Here is a 19909-nt window from a genome sequence, read left to right on the forward strand (position 1 = left end):
AATTGTTCCTCTCATTTGAAAGATGGTTTCTTAGAAACACCTCCCTCGTGCGACGGACCATCTCCTCTCGCTCTTTCTCTCCGTCTCTGTCTTTCGCTTTGAGGGTTTCACGCTATCCTCATTACAGAAAAGCTGACACACGGTCGCACGGCTGCTCTATCGCTATTGATTTCACCGGTCATTGATGAAGAGCCTTCCCTCAGGAGTCGTCAAACTTCAAAACTGCGCTCGGAAGCCTTTGTTAGCGAGTTTCCACAAAGCGACACAGTGAAAAGAAATAAAAGTTGCCTGAAAATGAGAGGCCAGGTCTTGTTATGAAATATTGACAGTCTGACATTTGCTCTGTGTGGCCTGGGTTTTCATTCTGTCTTCCGTTCCTCTTTAGACCCAGAAAGATGAATACGACACACTTCCTCTTTTCTATTGCTCGCATTCAGTACATACCAACGTTTATTTCTTTTAATATTTATAAAAACTATTTTGAGACTTGAAGGAGCAGTTAATCAAAAAAAGAAAATTCAGTCATTTATTCACCCTCATGTCTTTCATAACCGGTTCAAAAGGAGATATTAACTGTAGCTATATTATATTATATTATATTATATTATATTATATTATATTATATTATATTATATTATATTATATTATATTATATTATATTACAAACTATATAAATAATAATTAATAAATCTCTTAAACAAATAGTTCATTAACAATTGTGAAAGAAAATATTATTCAAAGTAAAATAATATAATCTTTGAACAGTTTTATTCTGATTCAGCTGGAATGAGTCTCTGAGTCTTTGAGGTGACTAGTTTAAAAGCTTTTCACTTCCTCTTATTTTATTACTCTGAGTTTGTCTGAAGATATGTCCTCCTTGGTGTGCAGAAAAATTATATTTTATAGTCAACCGGGTTCTGCATGTGCTGCATTTTCGCTCATGTCTGTGGAAACAATTTTTCCCCCCTACATCCATCAGTCATAAGATATGAGCTCGCTATAAACTATTCATTTGAAGAAACAGAGCGGAATGCGTGGGGGAAAAAGTAAATGTGTTTGAGTAATGGGCTTGCCTGAACCGTCAGTCTTAGCGGTACCTGTTTGACTCCACTCGTTTGAAAGATTCATGATTTCTGTATCCTTCAGCTTATTGGAAAATGTAACACCAGCACATAAGGGATTTTTTTTAATGTCCAAAGTGTCAGTGTTTTATAGAGCTACTGGCTGCAGCCGTCACTGTAGGGGGTCCAGGGTTTTACTGAACCCTTGTGTGAAACAAGGCCTGGGGAGACAGGTGGAATACTTAAAGATCAAAGTTCTGACTTTTCACTCTGTCTTTTGAGAGAAATGTGGCAGAATGTGTGAATGATTGACACATTTGTGTGTTATGACTTTGGGCTGAACAATTGCATATTGACTATAATATTTCGTAAAATGGTGCAAGTGTGTATTTTATCGGTGGCTTGTTGAGTCTTAAATATCACTTGTCATTTTTCATGTGTGTAAGGTTCAGAGATCTTTCTATTTATATTTTGGCTTGTGTACAGTTAAATCATCAGTGAGCGCCTGAACCTTCTGTAGGCTAATACATTGTGGTTGTATATGAGTCTCTCAGTTGTCTTCATTGTGAAAAAATGGATCTCAAAACCATATAGACATCGTTGGAAAGGATTGAAATACACACAAAAAAGCTGAAAAACTATTATTAGAGCATTTGTATCTAGGTTAGGGTTAGTAGAATAAGTTGCTGTACTTGCAAAGTTACTTGATAATATCAATCAGTATAGAACGTCTGTTGAGCGATCCTCAAAATAAAGTGTTAGGGGATATTAAGAAGAAGTCTAATGATACCCTAATGGCTGCTAGCTGACATGTATTTGCAAAGTTCATAGGTAGTTGAATATCTAAAGTGGACTATCAAAATAAAATGTTACCAAAAAACAACTGTGGATCATTTATGTAACGACACTTTTGAACAGGTTTTTTTTTTTTTTTTCTGTTTGTAGAAAATAATATTGAAACATATTTCATGTAAAATATTCTATTCAGTTCGGTACTAAATAAAAAATATATATAGAAAAGGATATTTGATCTTTAGAGAACTAGATCTGTTTCACTTCTCAATTCTTACAGTAATATATTTAAAAGATAATTTCCTTACTGATTCACTCTGGCATAGATTTTTTTCTTATTATAAAATTTAAAATGTATAATTTGATGTAGACTAATTCGAGGAAGGTCTTAATACTTTCTGTTTTTGCAGATGTGACCTTTCAGGTAAAATCTGAGAGTGCAGGTGATAAAAAAAGGTCAACCGTTAAGCCACAGTCGCTCGTATTTGGCCTTTTGACACTTAATGAGATTTGATTAAAATCTGATCCATCCATTTACCTCAAATCAAGTCTCTGGCTTTGAATATAATTTATTTGTAAGGTCAAAGAAACGTTTTATGTTCATGTTTCATCCTGGAAACTGTTTGCATCCAAGCACCCACAGTCACGTATTGTGTGTGGAGGTGATTGAGTTTATGGCTCAGCTGGGTCCTTTTGTTTATTGAACTGATGTGCAGGTTGGTGCTGAGGAATGCCGGCATAATCACTTATGCAGGATAAATCAAATATTCCAGATTAAATGAAAAACAAACACAACAGTGCCTCTTAGTAATGTGAGACAACAAGGCAGATTCAACGAGATGTAATAAAGATGACTCGGAAAAAGCTCGTTTAAGTGGGCGTGATTAGATTTATTAGCACATTTGCATGAAGATGGTCACCGTTTGCCTATCAAACGATGACTCATGGGTTTGTTGCAGGGGAACACAAAAATACCCAGATGGAATAATTTTGAGTCTAAATTATGTGACAGCACTTGATCTAATTTGTTTTCTTCAGCTTCTTCTGAGTGTTTACTTGATCATTTAGGCCTGTGCTAGCATGCTTACATTCCGATTATCAATGCAAGTTAAATTGAGTATAGATTTATTTTTTAAGGATGATTTTTTTTTTTTTTTGGCAGGATGACAGAATGATTTTTGGTTGGCTATAAAGATGTCATTCTTTGAATTCATTGCTTGTAAGGTACACATTTTATGCATCTTGATAAAGTTTTGATGGGAATTGCAAAAAATCTCTTGCTCTACTAGGAAACCAGCTGTCCTAGACTAGAGGAAACAGAGATGATCCCAGAATATGGGCTCACTGTGGGGGGTGTTTGTTACAGAATCAACCTGCTCACATCCAATTAGTTTTATTTATGTCCAATTATGTCAATTGCTGCTCCATGCTGCAAAAAAATAAAAAATAAAAAAATAAATACAATTTTGAATTGAATTATGCATATCACAACCATTGTTTAACCAATGGCTCCTACTGCAAAGAATAGAAGTGGTAGAAGCATTTCACAAATAATTAATCAAATAATTTAGAATTTAGAATTAAGCTGGGATTCAGTAACCCTTTTTAGGTTTTCTCTTTTACAAACAGCCTCTCTGAAAATGACATGAATGGCCATTAAAGGGATAGTTAACCTCAAAATAAACCTGGAACAATTGAAGATGTTTTGAAGGATGTTTTGAACTTTTTTTTTGTACTGTATAAACAAAATAAAAGTAATAAAAAATTGTGTGCATTAATAACTTAAAAAATAACTGTCCCTGAACTTCACTGAAATAAAACAAATGTAGAAGTTGAGAAGTTTTCGAAGATATTTATTTATTTATTTTATTCTTTTTTTATGGTGGTTAAACTTTTTTTAATTAATGGAAATGGAAAATTTATGTAACATTTTAATTATGTCCTTATTATTATTATTATTTTTTTTTATTTTTTTTATTTTTTTATAAAGTAGGAAATATACATAAATTTGCTGTATTTTTTCTGTCATATGTATGGTGGAAGATCCAGATCATATTTAGATCAGTGTGTCATTTGAACCCGTTTAACACGCAGCATTGGATGAAAGCACTACAATTCTTGAGAAGCCCCCGTGTGACATTTATAATATCTCAGGTGAGTGACTTGGATTAACCTGGATCCAAATCACACTCTTTGTATCTCAGGGACAGCTTTCTTTTGATTATGAGCATGAAATATGGAAAGAAGAAGTGTGTGAGAGAGAATAAAAGAATGAGAATGGTACTGAAGATGCATCAACAAACAGAATGTAACCAAAGGAAATCAGATTTGTGTGTGTTATTTCTGTTTTACTGGTGATAAAGGACCCTGGCAAAAAGCTCTTTGGATTTTTCCCCTCCTAAAACACTAAATAGAAACCACTATACTGCTTTTTTAAACTCCTGTTTAAACCATGAGGTCATAAACTGTGAACTGTAAAATGTTGATAATTGTTAGTATTAGTTAAAAGTGTTATTTAGTATTAATGTTGCAAGGTTTTTGTTTGTTTGTTTGTTTTGTTTTTTAGTACTGACCTTAAGAATAAAAATAAAAAAACTAAGAGGGCTTTGTATCCCCCCCTCTCTCTCATAAGTATATGTATCCTGATCTAGTGAGTTATAGTGTCTTATTTCACTCATGACTATATCAGTAGTCTTGTGACTGAGATATGAGCTCATATTATCACTTTGGTAAGAACAAAATATCCAGAGAGAGAGAGAGAGAGAGTATGTGTGAAAGATGCTGATTTTATTTTGCCTCATTGCCTCTGCAGGAGTGCAGAAGTAATGAGCTCTAAACACTGGCTCTTCCTGATTTTATTTCATGTTATTTCATTTGATTTCATGCTATTTATTTCTCCCTCTCACCGGGGCGCTATAGCGCGTCGAGTGCTTGCGGCTACGCTAAATTGTCAAATTACCATTCTGAAATGGCACAAACAGGGTATTAGCAATCAGGAGCCATTGCCTCACTGCCACCACTCAAGCGCTTGAAAGGTGCAGAGTGCTGACTTCTGCTCATGATTTGCATGCAGTATGACGTTGTTAAAGGACCTTTTAAATATTTAAAGGGCCTGAAGGAGAAAAAAGGTTGAATAAATGTAAATCTATAGCTACAAATAAAGAGAAAGAGAGATCAGACAGTACACTATGACCCACAAATTCAACTTCTGATCAAAATCTTGACAACATGCATTAGTAAGAATTGTAAAGACTAATTATTTGCATACGTTGGCTGAAATATAACTCTTCTAAGTATACAGGAGACATGGAACTTTATCTCTATGGTAATGGAAGCTTTAGTCCTGATTCATCAGTCCTCTTTATCATAGACCTGAAAAGTCTACAGATCTGACATCACTTTTTAAGTTTCAAGTGAACATAAATGAAAGGTGAAAGGCATCACTTCTGCTTCATTAGCACGACATGGGTTATCAAAAACAAACAGGCTTTTACAAACACTCTCTCCATCTGCTATTGGTTGGCCAAATAGATAGGCCCGCCCCAAACGCAAGCCAATGGTTAAGCTAATCTTCCCACTATAGTTAGCTTTTTTTGCAGTCACTTTTAGAGTGTCCCTAGGATGCCCTGAAATATTTTCTTTTTAGGGGGCTCATCAGGTTTTGGAACACAGCTTATATTTTGTCCCGACTAATCTATCTTTTTAACTTCCATTTTCTCTGTCTGCTTCACCTTAAATCTCAAAGTCACCTCAAAACTGATCTTCAGCAATACAGATGCCTGTAATTCCCCCACAAATAGTGTCATATTGAACTTCCTATTAGGAACGTGTTCTGGAACGTCAACTGAGGAATGAGTCCCATTCCATAATCCACCAATAGCAAGTGTTTTCATCAGTATGGCTGAAATCTAGTCTATTTGTTTCTCCTCTTCTTTGGGTTGTTCAAACATCATAATGGCATTACAGACAGCAGAGTTTACTGCTTAGATTTAGTGGCAGGTATTTTCCTCTGAAACAAAAGTTTAGGACTCTCAACTGAGTCAATAAATGATCTGAAGACAAACTAGCCCAACTGGGATATCCTTCATTGTTTTTTAGTGCATGTGTGTGGATGCTGTTGTGGGTTTGGTGTAGTGTGCATTGAGCAAGGCTGCACCTACAAGTTGTCAAGCATGGTACCGAAGGTCTCTGCCTCTTGATCTTAGCTTTTCCCATCATGAATAATGCAGGTGTGTTGAATTATTCACCGATGGCCAGAATTCTCAAAATGGCATATTGGGATTTTGTCAACTTTTTGGCTTTTTTTGTCACCCTTTGCACTTCTTTTCCCTTCCTACACATTCAGACTTGTGTAAGGCATCCCTGGATGGCGCTGCTTAGTTGCTGTCACTCAAAACTTTGCCATGATTTCCACCAAGGCCTGAAAGACTCAAACATTCAACCAAAAATGGGTTTAAAGTAGTGCTGTCAAACGGTCATCGAAAATATATATATATTTTTTTTCAACAAAATAATGTGTGTGTACTATGCACATTAATGATGTTTATATAAATACACAAACTTACAAACACATATATAAAGTAAACACATTTTTTTTTTTATTTTGGAAGCTATTAATCATTTGACATCTCTATTTTAAAGTGGAAGGCCCTCAGCAAATCTCCACATGGAGGGCCACTTGGTGACTTCATAGCTACTTCTTTTCATTTTTATGAAAATCTGGGTTATGTTTTTCTAACTTTATACCAGAACTAAACCAAATCTTAATTTTGATCCCTCGTGAATGTTTACAAACAGTCAGGTCTTATGAGGACAATTAACTATTTTACAAGATGTCAGCTTCCTTCCTGTAGAGCATAAGGTGCAAGAAACGCCAAGATCATGTGTTCGATTGTCAGAGAGAGCAGGAATGCTTTGGATAAAAGTGGAAGTGGCTTTGGATAAAAAAAGAAGTGTCTGCTAAATGCAGCACCATAAATTTATCATAAATTCATATGATTTGATGCATTTTTTTGGGGGGGAGGGGGGGGGGGGTGTAAGCAAATTGATCCTACCCTAAACGTAATATGTGCATAACTTTTTTTCTTAGGTGCACCAGCACAAAAATTTTCGACCGCATCGTATTTAACACAGTTTTAGTTTTTTTTTTTTTTTTAAAGTAACGACCATCAGCCTGCTGCAGACAATGAGCCTATCGATTTAGCATTTTCAAATAATCACGACTTGCTTGAGATATAAAACAGTTCAAGCATATAACAATGTTTAAACATTACACCTAGATAAATGTGCGGTACTTTATATCCAATAGTCGGAGCAGAGACTCTTCAGGACATGCAGACGTCAGCACGATCGCTTGCATTTTTTTTTTTAGTAGATACGCTGTCATTTTTTCACATAAAGATAAGAGTAATACATCATTCGTAACGGCAAAGGGTCTACTTTTATTTGTGTGTACTCACAATATCAACAAAACATTGTGCTTTTATAAAATAAAGAAAACTAACATGATGCGCTTTCTGCATCTCGTCTTTAACAATAGTACAAAAATTAACCAAAAACTCAGTGACAACATGCCTCACAGACAAAATATATCTAAAGAAAACTTTAAATGACTACTTAACTAAATAAAACAAATCGAAAACAAAAACTCTTTCATTATAATCATAATCTGTGAAGATGCACTTCTCTCTAACGGCGCATCTAATTAGGAGATGGTGCATCAGGATCGACAACTTCATCCTTGCAACACAGACTCAGAAAACACTGGTTTATTAGTAAATAATTCAAATATCTCCTTACTATTTCTCCCTGTCACATTTATGGTAATTACTTTTGCCGGTGCTTTGTGGCAAGCTTAAGCTTATTGCATGTAGCCTATTTGAAACTGGTGAGTGCTGCTGAGGGACAATAAACACTGTCGAGTCGCTCTTGACAGTCGCGGCAGCACGGTCTTGAGTTGTTTCCACACAAAAAAAAAAAAAAAAAAAAAAAAATCATCACTAATTGATGGATGTCTAAAATAAAAATGGAAGAAGAAGTATAAAACAGGCAGGAGGTCCGGCCCACGTCTGAACTATGACTTGAAAATTGGCCCGAAGCCCGACTCGAGGGGCATAAAAAATTCGGAGCACATCAGGCTGAAATGCAGGGCTCTAGTGTCTGTTGTTGAACCACAGTGAGACTTTCAGAGTCGCAGAGATTTCTTTTTCCCTCAAACGGCTGGTCGCACCAGTGCAACCTCTGATTTTTTTTATTAGTCGCAACATTGAGAAATTAGGTCACAATCTAGAGCCCTGAAATAGTTGTTCAGACCACATTGCATTGAAAAGGTTTTATGGTTTTATTGACACCCAAAGGCAGATCAGACTTTTAGATATATTTGATTCCTGTGAGTTTAGGGGGAATATTAGTTTATTTTATCTTGTCTTTTTTACTCATTTTTGGAAGACACGTAGAACCTTGTGCCTTCAGAGCACTAACAAATTATCCACAGTTCACTGTGAGGTGAATTTCAGGATAACACTTTTGGATTCTGCTCAGAATGCGAAGCTGAAAGACTTGTGAAGTTTCCTTTCCTTTTGATTTCTTCCCTTTTTGACTTTTAACACACACTTGGCTTCAAGTTTGATCATTCACCATCTTTGAACTAAGCCAATCGATTTTCAAAAAGTGCACCCTTCCCTCTTGATTGCAACAATTATCAGAAAGACCCCGAACCCCACCTGAGTCATAGAAATACACGTTAAATTTATAAAAATGCACCTTGCTGCCACTTACTTTGTCATTAGACACTTGTTTTCTGTTATCTGAAATATTTAGGAGCCATTTTCAGCTTCAGTCTATAGTATTGCGTCTTGTGAATGTTGTGTACAATAATTGGGCATTATAAGCACTCAGCTTTAATGGTATATAAATGGAAAGTTTTGTTTGAGTGGATGCTTCTGGTGCACACACAAGAAGATGGGCTGAATTAGGACGGTTTGTCAGACAGACAAACAACAGCTTGTTGTGTCTGGCTAAAAGTTTGTAGAAGAAAGCTCTTCAATAGTCTGATCAATAGCCATTCACCAAACAATGATGTAACAAAGGATTGTGGCTCTACTCGTCTACCGACACAGATTCCACAAAACAATCCAACTCTTTTCTTGTGCTCATAGCACTGAGAATCTTTTACAAAGCAAGTTTTCCATGAATACTGTATACTTGGTGTCCCATAAATAAAGAAAAGAAAAGCATTAGGTGCACAAATCCTATTTTCCGAGACATCATTTACATTTTACTGTAACTGGCAATTTTGACAATCACTTGATCTGGTTTTCAGTTAATTGTGTTAAACATATTTAAATTACAATATAATTTAAATTACAAAATAAAAATAAAAAATAGTATTTATCTTAATTACAGTCATTGTACAGTAACTGCAATTAAACACACACACACACACACACACAAACATTTAGCTGCATGCTATATTTTGTAACTTCCCATTACAATAAACGTGATATTTTAATATCTTCAAAAACATCAGTTAATTGTTTTTATTAATAATAATATTATGTGTATTGAAAAAAAGTGTCTATATTAAAATATTATGTACATTATGTAATGCAATTTTGTTGATGATTTTTAAAGTATGTTATTGTTATTTATGGAAAAATAACAATCATTGAAATTCTTACAAAAGAAGAACATCTCTTTCTTCATGTTGAGGAGACAAGTAAAAAATATATTTCTCTAAATTTATAAACGTTTGCATTGTAATTTTGTAATTCAAGTTACTGTAAGAAAATAAAAATATCACACATATACTTTTATACATATGTTAATCAATAAAACAACATTCTGCACACACTATTAAGCCCATTCTGTTATATTTTTATTTGTGTATTAATTTTGTTATTTGTATAGATATGTTTCTGTTTATTTTATAGTTCATTTAGAGTTAAATTAAATCAACGTTTTATGAAAAAAAATATTATGCCATACTGTATATACCGTAGATGCTGACAGAGAGTGTCACATATGAGTGCATCAGGAATTTTTGAACATGTATAGAGGCACAGGCCTGTCTACCTGTGTGGTTTAATATTTCCACCAGTATATTGTGAAGCTCTAGTTCATAGTGGATGGTGTTTGCAAATGACAAGCACTCTTGAATGGCTTTCCATTTAAAATGGTTCATTGTTGTGCATCAGACAGATACAAGTGAGACTTCCACAGCAGGACGATTAGTATGCTAGTTTGACACAGTTGAAACCCTCTTGAAACTGGCCTGTTCTAATCAAATGTTTTCTCCTCCTGTCCTTCTCTTTCTCTCCCTCTGAACCTGTCTGTCCTTCCCTGTCTTCCTTTCTTCCTTTCCTCCATCCTCTCCATCCTTCCCCTCCCCATCACGCTATTCGATTCCAGTGGCGGCAACGAAAAACAAAGTGAGAGGTGAGTTGGATCCTCCATCTTCCCTGCTGCTTGATAAATGGGGAGACACTGTTCCCAATAAACTGAGCTGAGATAGCTGGCTTATCACTGCTATGAGCCAGGCAGGCAGTACCACCATACTGTTCCTTTCCACACGACCATTATTTTTGCTGTTTACTGCCCCTCTCCCTACCTTTGCTTTACTTCCTATGCCTTCCTTTCTTTTCTGTCACATTTTTCAAACTAACAGGAAAGCTTCTGAACTTCAGTGCTGCATAGAGCTTAGCCGCATGTAGCGACTTGTAGCATGGCTAAACTTAGTGTGAAATAGCTCTAAAAATAATGATATGGCCATTTGTTTGTATCACACCACTTGTCTGTGTCTGTTTCAGACAGCCTGTCAGTCTGTGTATTTTTCAGTCACTCTCTCTGCAGGTTGTGTGATGTCGCCAGTAGGTGGCGATAAATCACCTCTAAAGTGAGTCACTGAATTATTCATTCACAACACTGATTCATTTATATGAGTGATTCATTGAATCATTCATTTAACCCATTCATTCATTTTAAAAAAATGAATCATTCGGTTCTTTCGTATCAGTAATTCATTTAATCGCTCAAACACTATTACTGTGTGTTCCTTTGAAATTCGGTTCTGAGTTTCTTTGAAAATGTTTTCATTGGTGGAAAAATATAAAAAAAATGTAAGACACAATATTCTCACCCTTGCAATCACATTGCAGCATGCAACATAGCAAACTTGTGGTGAGCACATTGACAGATTTTGCATGTCCAAGACAGGACTAGATACATGCACAGATGAATAAAAAAGAGGGGTTTCTGTCCCTTATCCTTATGTCCGCTCTGGTGTCATATGATATTTACACGCTTCTTGTTGCATTTGTTGCAGCAGGCAAAAGGAAGGTGCTTTTCCTCACTGCCAACAATATATTGATTTGTTTGTTTCTATTTGGGATAATTTATGGCTGTATATATTATTATAAGGTTTTCTGAATACAAATATTTCCCTGATGTATTTGATGAAATCATAGACTTTTTTCTTTATATATTATATAATTGTATTATTAACTTTTAAAACTGAAAAAAACAATAATTGTGATTTTTTTAGTAAATGTATTTTATATATGTAGCTGGTGTTATAAAATAGTTTAGCACAGTAAGACCATTTTTCAAGCCTGAGCTTGCATTGTACAAGGCATTTTTATCTTTGATGTTTTCTGAACGCACAGCATTTAACTGACCCTGTGGTTTACAGCTGTATGCGTTTGGCTTTATTATGACAGTGTGTCCTTCAGACCACGGCTGTATAATTTCATGGTTGCTGTTTGCCACATAGTTAGACATTACATTTAAAAGATACTTTCACTTAAGTGGTTCAGAGAGAAGCGGTTAAATATATATATACAATGGGAAGTTCACAAAGGTTATGCATGACTAGGTATGCCATCGGGAAGTGAGATTTTCTTTATTACCCACAAACAAATTATTGCACACAGTCAATCAGTTTCAACAAATGTGTTCAACTTCACTATAGCCAGCTGACGCAGTCACTGGTGCATTCAGTGTATCCATTGTCACAAAAACAGCATTTAACTGTGAGACACAGAAGTGGACACAATAAAAGAAGTGGGAAAATTACATACATGTATTGGTTTGTAAACCACTATAGTTTAGAGACCATGCTTCCTCTTTTTCCCTGACATAATTAATTTCTAAATTGCCTAAAATGTAAAGGTTTTGGCTTTGTTTTAATATTGACATGCTACAGTCCTCATTTTTATAGATCCCTCCTTCTCACACACCAGGATTGGTGGATTATGTACAATGTCTGCATGCTGTTGGTTTAATAATACACTGATTGTATAGCTGAAAAAATAAAATAAAATAAAAACTATATTAAAGTCGACGAAAACTCCACAGAACAGATTAAAAAAATTACATGATCTAGGACCTTTATACAGTGCGTGCCAATGTAAAGACTAAGTTTATAGACACAGCTTCATTTTCATCCACCTTAAGCTTAAAAAGACGTATAACCTGTCTAAGGTCAATAAAAAAAATAACAAAATTAAAAAATAATTCGGCAATTTAGGAATCCCATCCAGGACATTTCTGGTGGAAAAGAGGACAAATGGTCACCCTATTTGCTAACAGCTTTGCTATGTTTAGTTATTGCTCTCCCAACACAGTGCAAAAATGAAAATCATGCATGTGAAATAGATCTGAATGTGACATTTGTTAGCTCTCCCAGAGGTTTTTTTGAGAAAGAAAAACTATCACTGCAAATATTTGGAGTCAGGTAGATGAAATGAGGCTTATGTGTACAGAATGAGTGAGACGCTATCAGCGACTGACTCCTCTAAACCACCTGCTCTCCTCATGAATAATACACAAGACTATGTTCTATACACACACTCACCTCAGATGGCAATTTTGCCTGTGTACCAGTGGCCTGGCATGGTCTGGTCTTCGTATGTGTGTGTTTGCTCTCAGCGAGTGGCAGAGATGTTTTGGTCAACGGCGTATTCATAGGTACTGTTCTCTTTTGTCAATGTAAATTACAGCATTAAAAAGAGAGGGGAAAAAAAACTTACTACAATTAAGAAACTGTGATTGGGATGTTTGTTTAAGATGGCAAGAGCAGTTGCACACTGGTCTAATTGTGCAAATGAAAGTGGAACCGCTGAGCCCGGTTCATTTGTTGTTTGCTAATTGATTAGATTCCCTAAATCAGAAATTGCAGTGCATCTTCAAAACTTTTCATCTGCTGTGTCTGCATTTAATCGCTTTGATACACACTATGCACACAGATAGCTCATTAGACTGTTTGCAATTAGTGCTATGACTGGTTAAAGGTGGTGTGTGTAATTTAATATGTTAAATGCTTTAACAAAGCTATTTGTAGGATGATTTACCAAAAAATTTGTGAACACTGTCTCCGTGGTAAGCCATCCCAATAAAGCATCATTTTCTGTCTGAACTATCTGTTTTTGGGCTTACCTATCGGAGATGGGGCTAGTATTGGGAAAACCGGCACTAGTTTTTTTAAGCCAATGGCATAGAAATTACTCACTTCATCTTTAGTTTACCATTTTTAAGTTTAGTTTTTAACATCGATGATGATAATAATAAATGTTTCTTTAGCAGCAAATCGGCATATTAGAATGATATCTGAACGATCGTGTGACATTGAAGACTGGAGTAAAGATGCTGAAAATTCAGCTTTGCAAACAGGAATAAATTGCATTTTAAGACATATTTAATTGGAAAACATTTTAAATTATAAGATTTCACATTATTGCTTTTTTTTTAATAAATATAGCCTTGGTGTGCATAAGAGACTTATTTCAAAAATCTTAATGACCCAAACTTTTTTTTCCCCTCTTTTACGATCGTTGCTTCTTACATAAAATGTGACCCCAGGCAGACTGTGTGATATGAGCCATCGTGTATTTCTGTGCTTCTGGTTGTTGATTGGTTCTTCATCATACGGCAGCCGCAGGACCAGTCACACTGCAGGACTGTGACCTACAATTTTCCCAGAAAATGATTATGAGTCCATGATTAGATGAAGGCAATTAATGGTCCGTAGGTGAACATGACACACTAAGCAGTCCAAGACTGCCCTCCAATGAAAAATCTTTTGCAATCCCCTAAATTCATCTGAGACAGTGACATTCGTGCAGTGTTGTTCTAGATTTAGCAAGCAGAAGCCTATAATCATGACAAGGACATTAACAACACTTCCTAAAATGACAAAACAAACAGACACAAAGGTATTTTTAAGAGCAGTAATCCGGTGTAACACTGTCAGGATGTACTGAAATCAGTTGGGCTGTACTATTCACTTTTAATCGATGTCTTTCATCCTCTTCTGCTTAGTACCAGAGTGTCCCAAAGCTCTAATTAACTTCTCAAACATTATTATCGGCCCTAAGGAAAAACTGAGTGCTGAATGAAAAGACTATCAAAGATTAGCAGCTACATTTTCACCAGTGCCCCTACTGACTCCCACCGGGATGCCCACCCACAGCGATGAGAAGTTCACATATTAATCTTACCTTGACTCACAGGAGTGTAGCTGTTACGACAGAAGTCTCCTAAAGGTACTTTTTAGGAATATCCAAACACTAAAACACTGAGTTCTTGTTGTTCTGGCACCATAAATCACTGTCAGCACATCTTAGAAATGAGCAGAGGTTGAATTTTGTGTTATGGTAAGCTGGTCTGGGACTGTGTTGTCAGCTACTGGCAAGGCTCGCTAAATTGGCACCTGTTTATGCACTTTATGCCTGGCACACAGCAGGAACATACACTTGGCATCCAAATAGACATGCTTTTTTTGGACTGGCTTTGATTGGTAAACCTTAGACCTGAATTAGTCTGTTTGGTCTGGTCTGAAATCCTGGCGAATGATGAGGTTGAATCTAAGAGAGATGTTTAGTTGAGACGGTAGATTAAACCAAACTTTCAGGCATCTGTCTTGACTACACATTCTCATTCCCAGCTCAACACATATGTCAGGATTTGTAGCGCTCTGTTTGAGTTGTATAAAACCAGTGGTTACATGCCAGAGTAATCCACCCTAATTATTTCTTTTACCATCAACTTTCAAACTGAGCAGCTTCATGTTGGTCAACATTGCAAACTTGTGCAAAGTAAAACTCCTGATTGCATGGATTCCCGTATAAAAGACTGGATTGTGTCTGTGAAATTTCACCAACTGACTGAAAATCTGACCGCACTTTTCCTGTCATACAACAGCTAGTCCCGCCCCTTGAATCTGATTGGTCAAGCAGCAGACACTATGGACAGTCCAACAGCCATCCATAACTGTGTTTTCTGTGTTTGTGGTGTTCCAGACCAGAGTATATGAGCGGTGCAGAGTTGTATGATTTATAAAAATTTGTTTAAATGAGGAAAAAGTGTCAGGGTGGCTGATTTTTGCAAAAAAAAAAAAATTAAATATGGACCGCTTGTCTTCTGTCAGCATGGTCGAGGCTAAAGGTCAAGGGCATGACTACCTCCAGGCTGGCCTCTGCATCTCAGTGAACAAGAGCGTGCATGCTAAAGGTCATCTTGTTACTTTCCTCCACTGAAAGGTTACAGAGATACGTGAGCTTGAAGAGGCAAGACAAATCGCTCATGCAGCTGATTCATGTTTTGCATCATCTCAAATGTTGTGAAAGCTTCTAAACGTTAGCAGACTGATAAAAAAAAACAACAGTTGCAAAATTTCAGTAGTGTGGCTTAAATTACATTTAGAATATGTCTGTTAGCACAAAAATAGTAGTGAGGTGTCTATTGTTTTAATACATTTAGGGTGAGTAATTTTAGGTGAACCATTCCTTCAGGATTTCACACAATTAAAATGTTAATTGACATTAAAATGAGGAAAATCTTGGAAATGTGTTGTATGTCAGTTCCTTTACGTCACATATTCGTATTCTACCTCTCAGTGGGAGAGTTATTGAGGACGTTTTTAGGAGAGGCAGGAGCTAATTTTATATTTCGCTCACTGAGTTTAAAGAGAGGGAGGGGTGTACACACAGGAGAAACAGAGGGGAAGAGGAGGACGTGAGGCATACATACAGAGAGAGAGAGAGCTCAACCAGCATTAGACAGGCCTGATCCCGGGAGAGATTTGTTTCAATCAAACGCCTCTGACCAGAGAGAAGGGTTTCACTTCACCGCTCTATTAAGTAAACACATGAGCGTTCTGGTGTTGATCAAATCATTGCAACACACAAAGTGTCCCAAGAGCAGCATGGCCAAACGAAAAGAACAAGATACAGTTGATGCAAAAACCCTCTTTGAATAACCTTTTAGTTTCTCCCTCAGAGATATGAATACAGAGATCATGTATTATTTCAGTTTCAATTTCAACAATTAAAAACTAATAATAATAATGAATAAAGAACCATTAATCAGACAATTTAATGTCAAGTAGTGTATATTATGTTAATAATAATAGCATTCTTTGAAATGGGTTGCTCTGTGTTGTCAGTGTTGTGAATCACCTCAAACTTTTGAACTCTGCAGCTAAGCACATTTACTCCATTTTGAAGCTTCTGTTTCCCCATATGTTTTCAAGTATATTGTTTTCAGGATTGTGGGAAGTTTCAGGTGTCTCTCAGCAGTTGTTTGTTATTCATAAGCACTCTTAGTGGGAAATATGCAAAATAATTTCTGAATAGCTAGAAGCACATCTCGAAAATACTCTCTGCTTTAATGGTAAAACCTGTCCAAAACGTAACATGTTTCAAGCGATGAGCGAGTAGGACAGACTCTGTTGTCTAAGGCTTTCAGTTTGAGTTCCTGCTGAAATGGCTGAATACAGTTTATTACATTACAATTGATTAGAATGTGTACTGTATTTATTTAGTAATATTGTTTAATTTCATTTTTTATGTATTTATTTATTTATTTTTAACATTATTATTATTATTATTTGTTCAGACAGACAAACATTCTAATTACCATCACCAGACTCCTAATTATCTTCTTTCTATTCTTTTCTTTTTTTCTGAATGGTGACACCTGGATTCAGACCATTTTGGTCACTCCTGGGATTCCTTAAGTTGACGCATTTCATTTATCTTGCTTGTTTGTTATCAACCATACGTGTAAAAACAGAACGAGATTCCCATGGATCTTGACCCCTTCTCCTAATTATAGAGAGAAGAGTGATGAGGGATAGGGACGAGAAAATGAGGCAGGAGAAGATCAAGGAAGCAGAGAGAGAGAACTAGAGACAGTGGTTGGCAGACCATGCTTCATGCAAAACACAGATGAATAATGTATCCTGCCTACCTAGAGTAATACAGATCCATTTCTCTGTCTCTGTCTTCCTCCACTTGTAATGCTATGGTTTGGAGGAGACTTTAATCAGGTAGTAAATTACCTACTCTACAGTCTCATATGACCCCTGAGCCAGAGAAACGTACCATGGGGTCATGTTTTGGCTGGTTAGCATGCCGTAACTATACCATTTGAACTCACAAAGTGTTCATATTGTATACAGTAGTTAACCATCCAAAATCCATGTGCATTATGACATGACAGAATATACACATGAATTGAGAAAATGTCATTATCATTTACTAATCTGCTAATGCATGAACTGCTAATGCATGAACACCCATGTTTCATGTTTTCAGATTTATCATACGTTATCTGTAAGTTTGTTGTAAATAAATAATTGATGAGTTGCATCATTATCATTACAGTTCTTAGCTACCTCAAAAGCACATTATTTTCTGCTTATAACATTCAAGACAGTGGAATTTGCAGCTGTTTCGGTCTCACTAAAACAAGCGAGAAAATTAAATAAATCCCTTACCGATGCCTCCTCAATGTTTGTGGCTGTGTGTGTATGTAATATGACCGCCAGAGGCACGGAAAAGAAATAAGCACCACAGCTGGCCGACGTGCTCTTCTGTCAGGAAGCCTGTGGAGAGGCCCTTAGCAGCTCTCCCTCTCCATCTCTCTCTCTCACTCCTTCTTGTCCTCATGGTTCTCTCATGAAAGCAACCCCATATCTGGACGGGCTCTCGAATCAGGGCTAATTGTGACCTGCTGCAAGTATCAGCGAACAGAAAAAGATGGTAAAATTTCAGAGTTGTATCGAGCTAGATACCCTTCGATCTCTATTTCTGTCATCAGCCACCAATCAGTGCTCACTGTGTCCTAATCATGCACTAAATCACATATTTCGCATTTTAATCCATGACTTCTGTGGGTGACTGCTTGCTATTTTCACCATTTCTCTTTCAGTTATTGAACTTAAAGTAGTTTACCCAAAAATGAAAATTCTGTCATTAATGACTCACCCTCATGTCGTTCCAAACCTGTGAGACCTTCATCTTTGGAACACAAATTAAGTTATTTTAGAGTAATTGGGGGAGGGTGAGTAAATTGATTACAGAAATTTCATTTTTGGGTGAACTATCCCTTTAAAAATGACTTCACACAAGTTAGGACACAGCGTTTCTCTTCCCATCATTGTCCTTCTGCCTTGTCTATTACATCACATTCTAACATTTTTCATCTCTACTAACTTCCCAAAGTCTGAAGGCGGAGGTGCTGGAGATTTTGACCTCTGATCTGTAAGAGTCATCACTTCACTTTAAATGAATACATTATTCACCTATCATGTCCTCTCCAGGGTTGTCTTTATATGTATGTGTGTGTGTGTGTGTGTGTGTACAGTTTTTCATTAGCTCCCCTTCCTGCACAAGGCGATCTGTTATTGCCTGTCTAACCCTGGGGTGCCGTGATAGATGTCAGTTTGTGAATTATTTCTCACTGAGCTAAACCTTTATTTAGTGTTCTCCTCAGATCATAGTAAGCAAGGGCACACGAGTGACCCTTATCTGTTGTTTGTAGGTGAGTTAGGGACATCCTTTGAATGGGGGGTCTCTTATAAAAACTCTTGGGGTGGGTTCTTTTGACTTGGTATTTAGCAATGTGCTACTGGACACCTTAACAAATGTCAGGGCACCCACTTATGAAGGACAACATTTTGTAGACAAAAATAATCCGTTGTCCGTTGTAAGTATTTTAGCAATGTATGAAGTGTCATTCACCCTTACAAAATATTTTGCCCTCATGTGACATTCATAATTGCACTGCATTGGTTTCCTAATCATTCAACTGAGAGATGTTTTTGGGACAAAATAATAAAATGAAAATCACAGAAAATGAAGCAAGTGAAATAAAAATAATATAATAGTTTTTTTTTTTTTCTGATTTCTGATGATATTCCTTCAACACCTCCAGGTTGAACTCCTACAACAAAAGCTGCTTATTGTCATCTGGTTGCTTTTGAAAACAGACCTAAATCTTTATTCACAGATCTTGTGTTTCTGAGGGCATGAGTTTAGCAGTTGCCTGCTCTCCTCGTGTGTGTTTCTGACTCAGTTCTGATTTGGTGTTGAATGATGTGAGTAACTTTCATCGCATTCTGAACTTTTCACCCACGTTTAGATGTAAATAGCTCTCTTCAGCTTTGCCTTTCTGGAACAACTCTTCCACAAACCAAACCACATGATCTGGGCTTCAGAAAAACGCATTATAGCCAGAGGTTGCTCTACAAATAGTCATTATCTGTCACTTTGACTGACTGGGTTGGATATTTTCCATCATGTTTTATTTTTAACTGTTAGTAAACCATTGTAATGCTTGGTATTTTTCTGTGGCATTAAACGTGCACAAACTTCTGTGGAAGAGCTCGTTTACTCTTCCCAAGTGTTTTTATGTGGTCTTCTTCAATTGTTTTATTCACAGCTTCATGTAGAGCGGTGAGTGTTGAACGCTCCATATGTTGCCGTGGTTGTGACTGTCTCTCACACACTTTTTGTCTGTCTCTTCCAGGAGCCCAAGGCCAGGTCCCTATCGTCCAGAACATGACTGTGACAGAAGGAGGAATAGCCAACTTGACCTGCCGTGTGGAACACAATGACAACACCTCCCTCCAGTGGTCAAACCCTGCACAACAGACGCTCTTCTTTGGGGATAAGAAAGGTGAGTGATCACCACTAAACTCATATCTTTGTCTTGTGTGTTATTAGGTGGACGATGGACCTCAGCTGAATGAGATTTTAATAAAGGAACTTTAAGGG

The 19909-nt window shown here is 36.5% G+C and overlaps 1 protein-coding gene across 3 annotated transcripts in view; it reads left to right on the forward strand.

Moving 5' to 3' along the window:
* Positions 1 to 19909, forward strand: part of LOC128021219 (cell adhesion molecule 2-like) — a 392008-nt gene that overhangs the window by 305895 nt on the left and 66204 nt on the right. For 2 of the 3 annotated variants that reach the window (XM_052608263.1, XM_052608261.1), the window contains exons 3-4: positions 10263 to 10289; positions 19662 to 19811. In XM_052608263.1, the coding sequence (XP_052464223.1) occupies positions 10263 to 10289; positions 19662 to 19811 (177 nt within the window). The remainder of the gene's footprint in view (positions 1 to 10262; positions 10290 to 19661; positions 19812 to 19909) is intronic. The other variant, XM_052608262.1, reaches the window with a different exon arrangement.

Source organism: Carassius gibelio, chromosome A10 (genome assembly GCF_023724105.1).
Source record: "Carassius gibelio isolate Cgi1373 ecotype wild population from Czech Republic chromosome A10, carGib1.2-hapl.c, whole genome shotgun sequence".
NCBI classification, from domain to species: Eukaryota; Metazoa; Chordata; class Actinopteri; order Cypriniformes; family Cyprinidae; genus Carassius; species Carassius gibelio.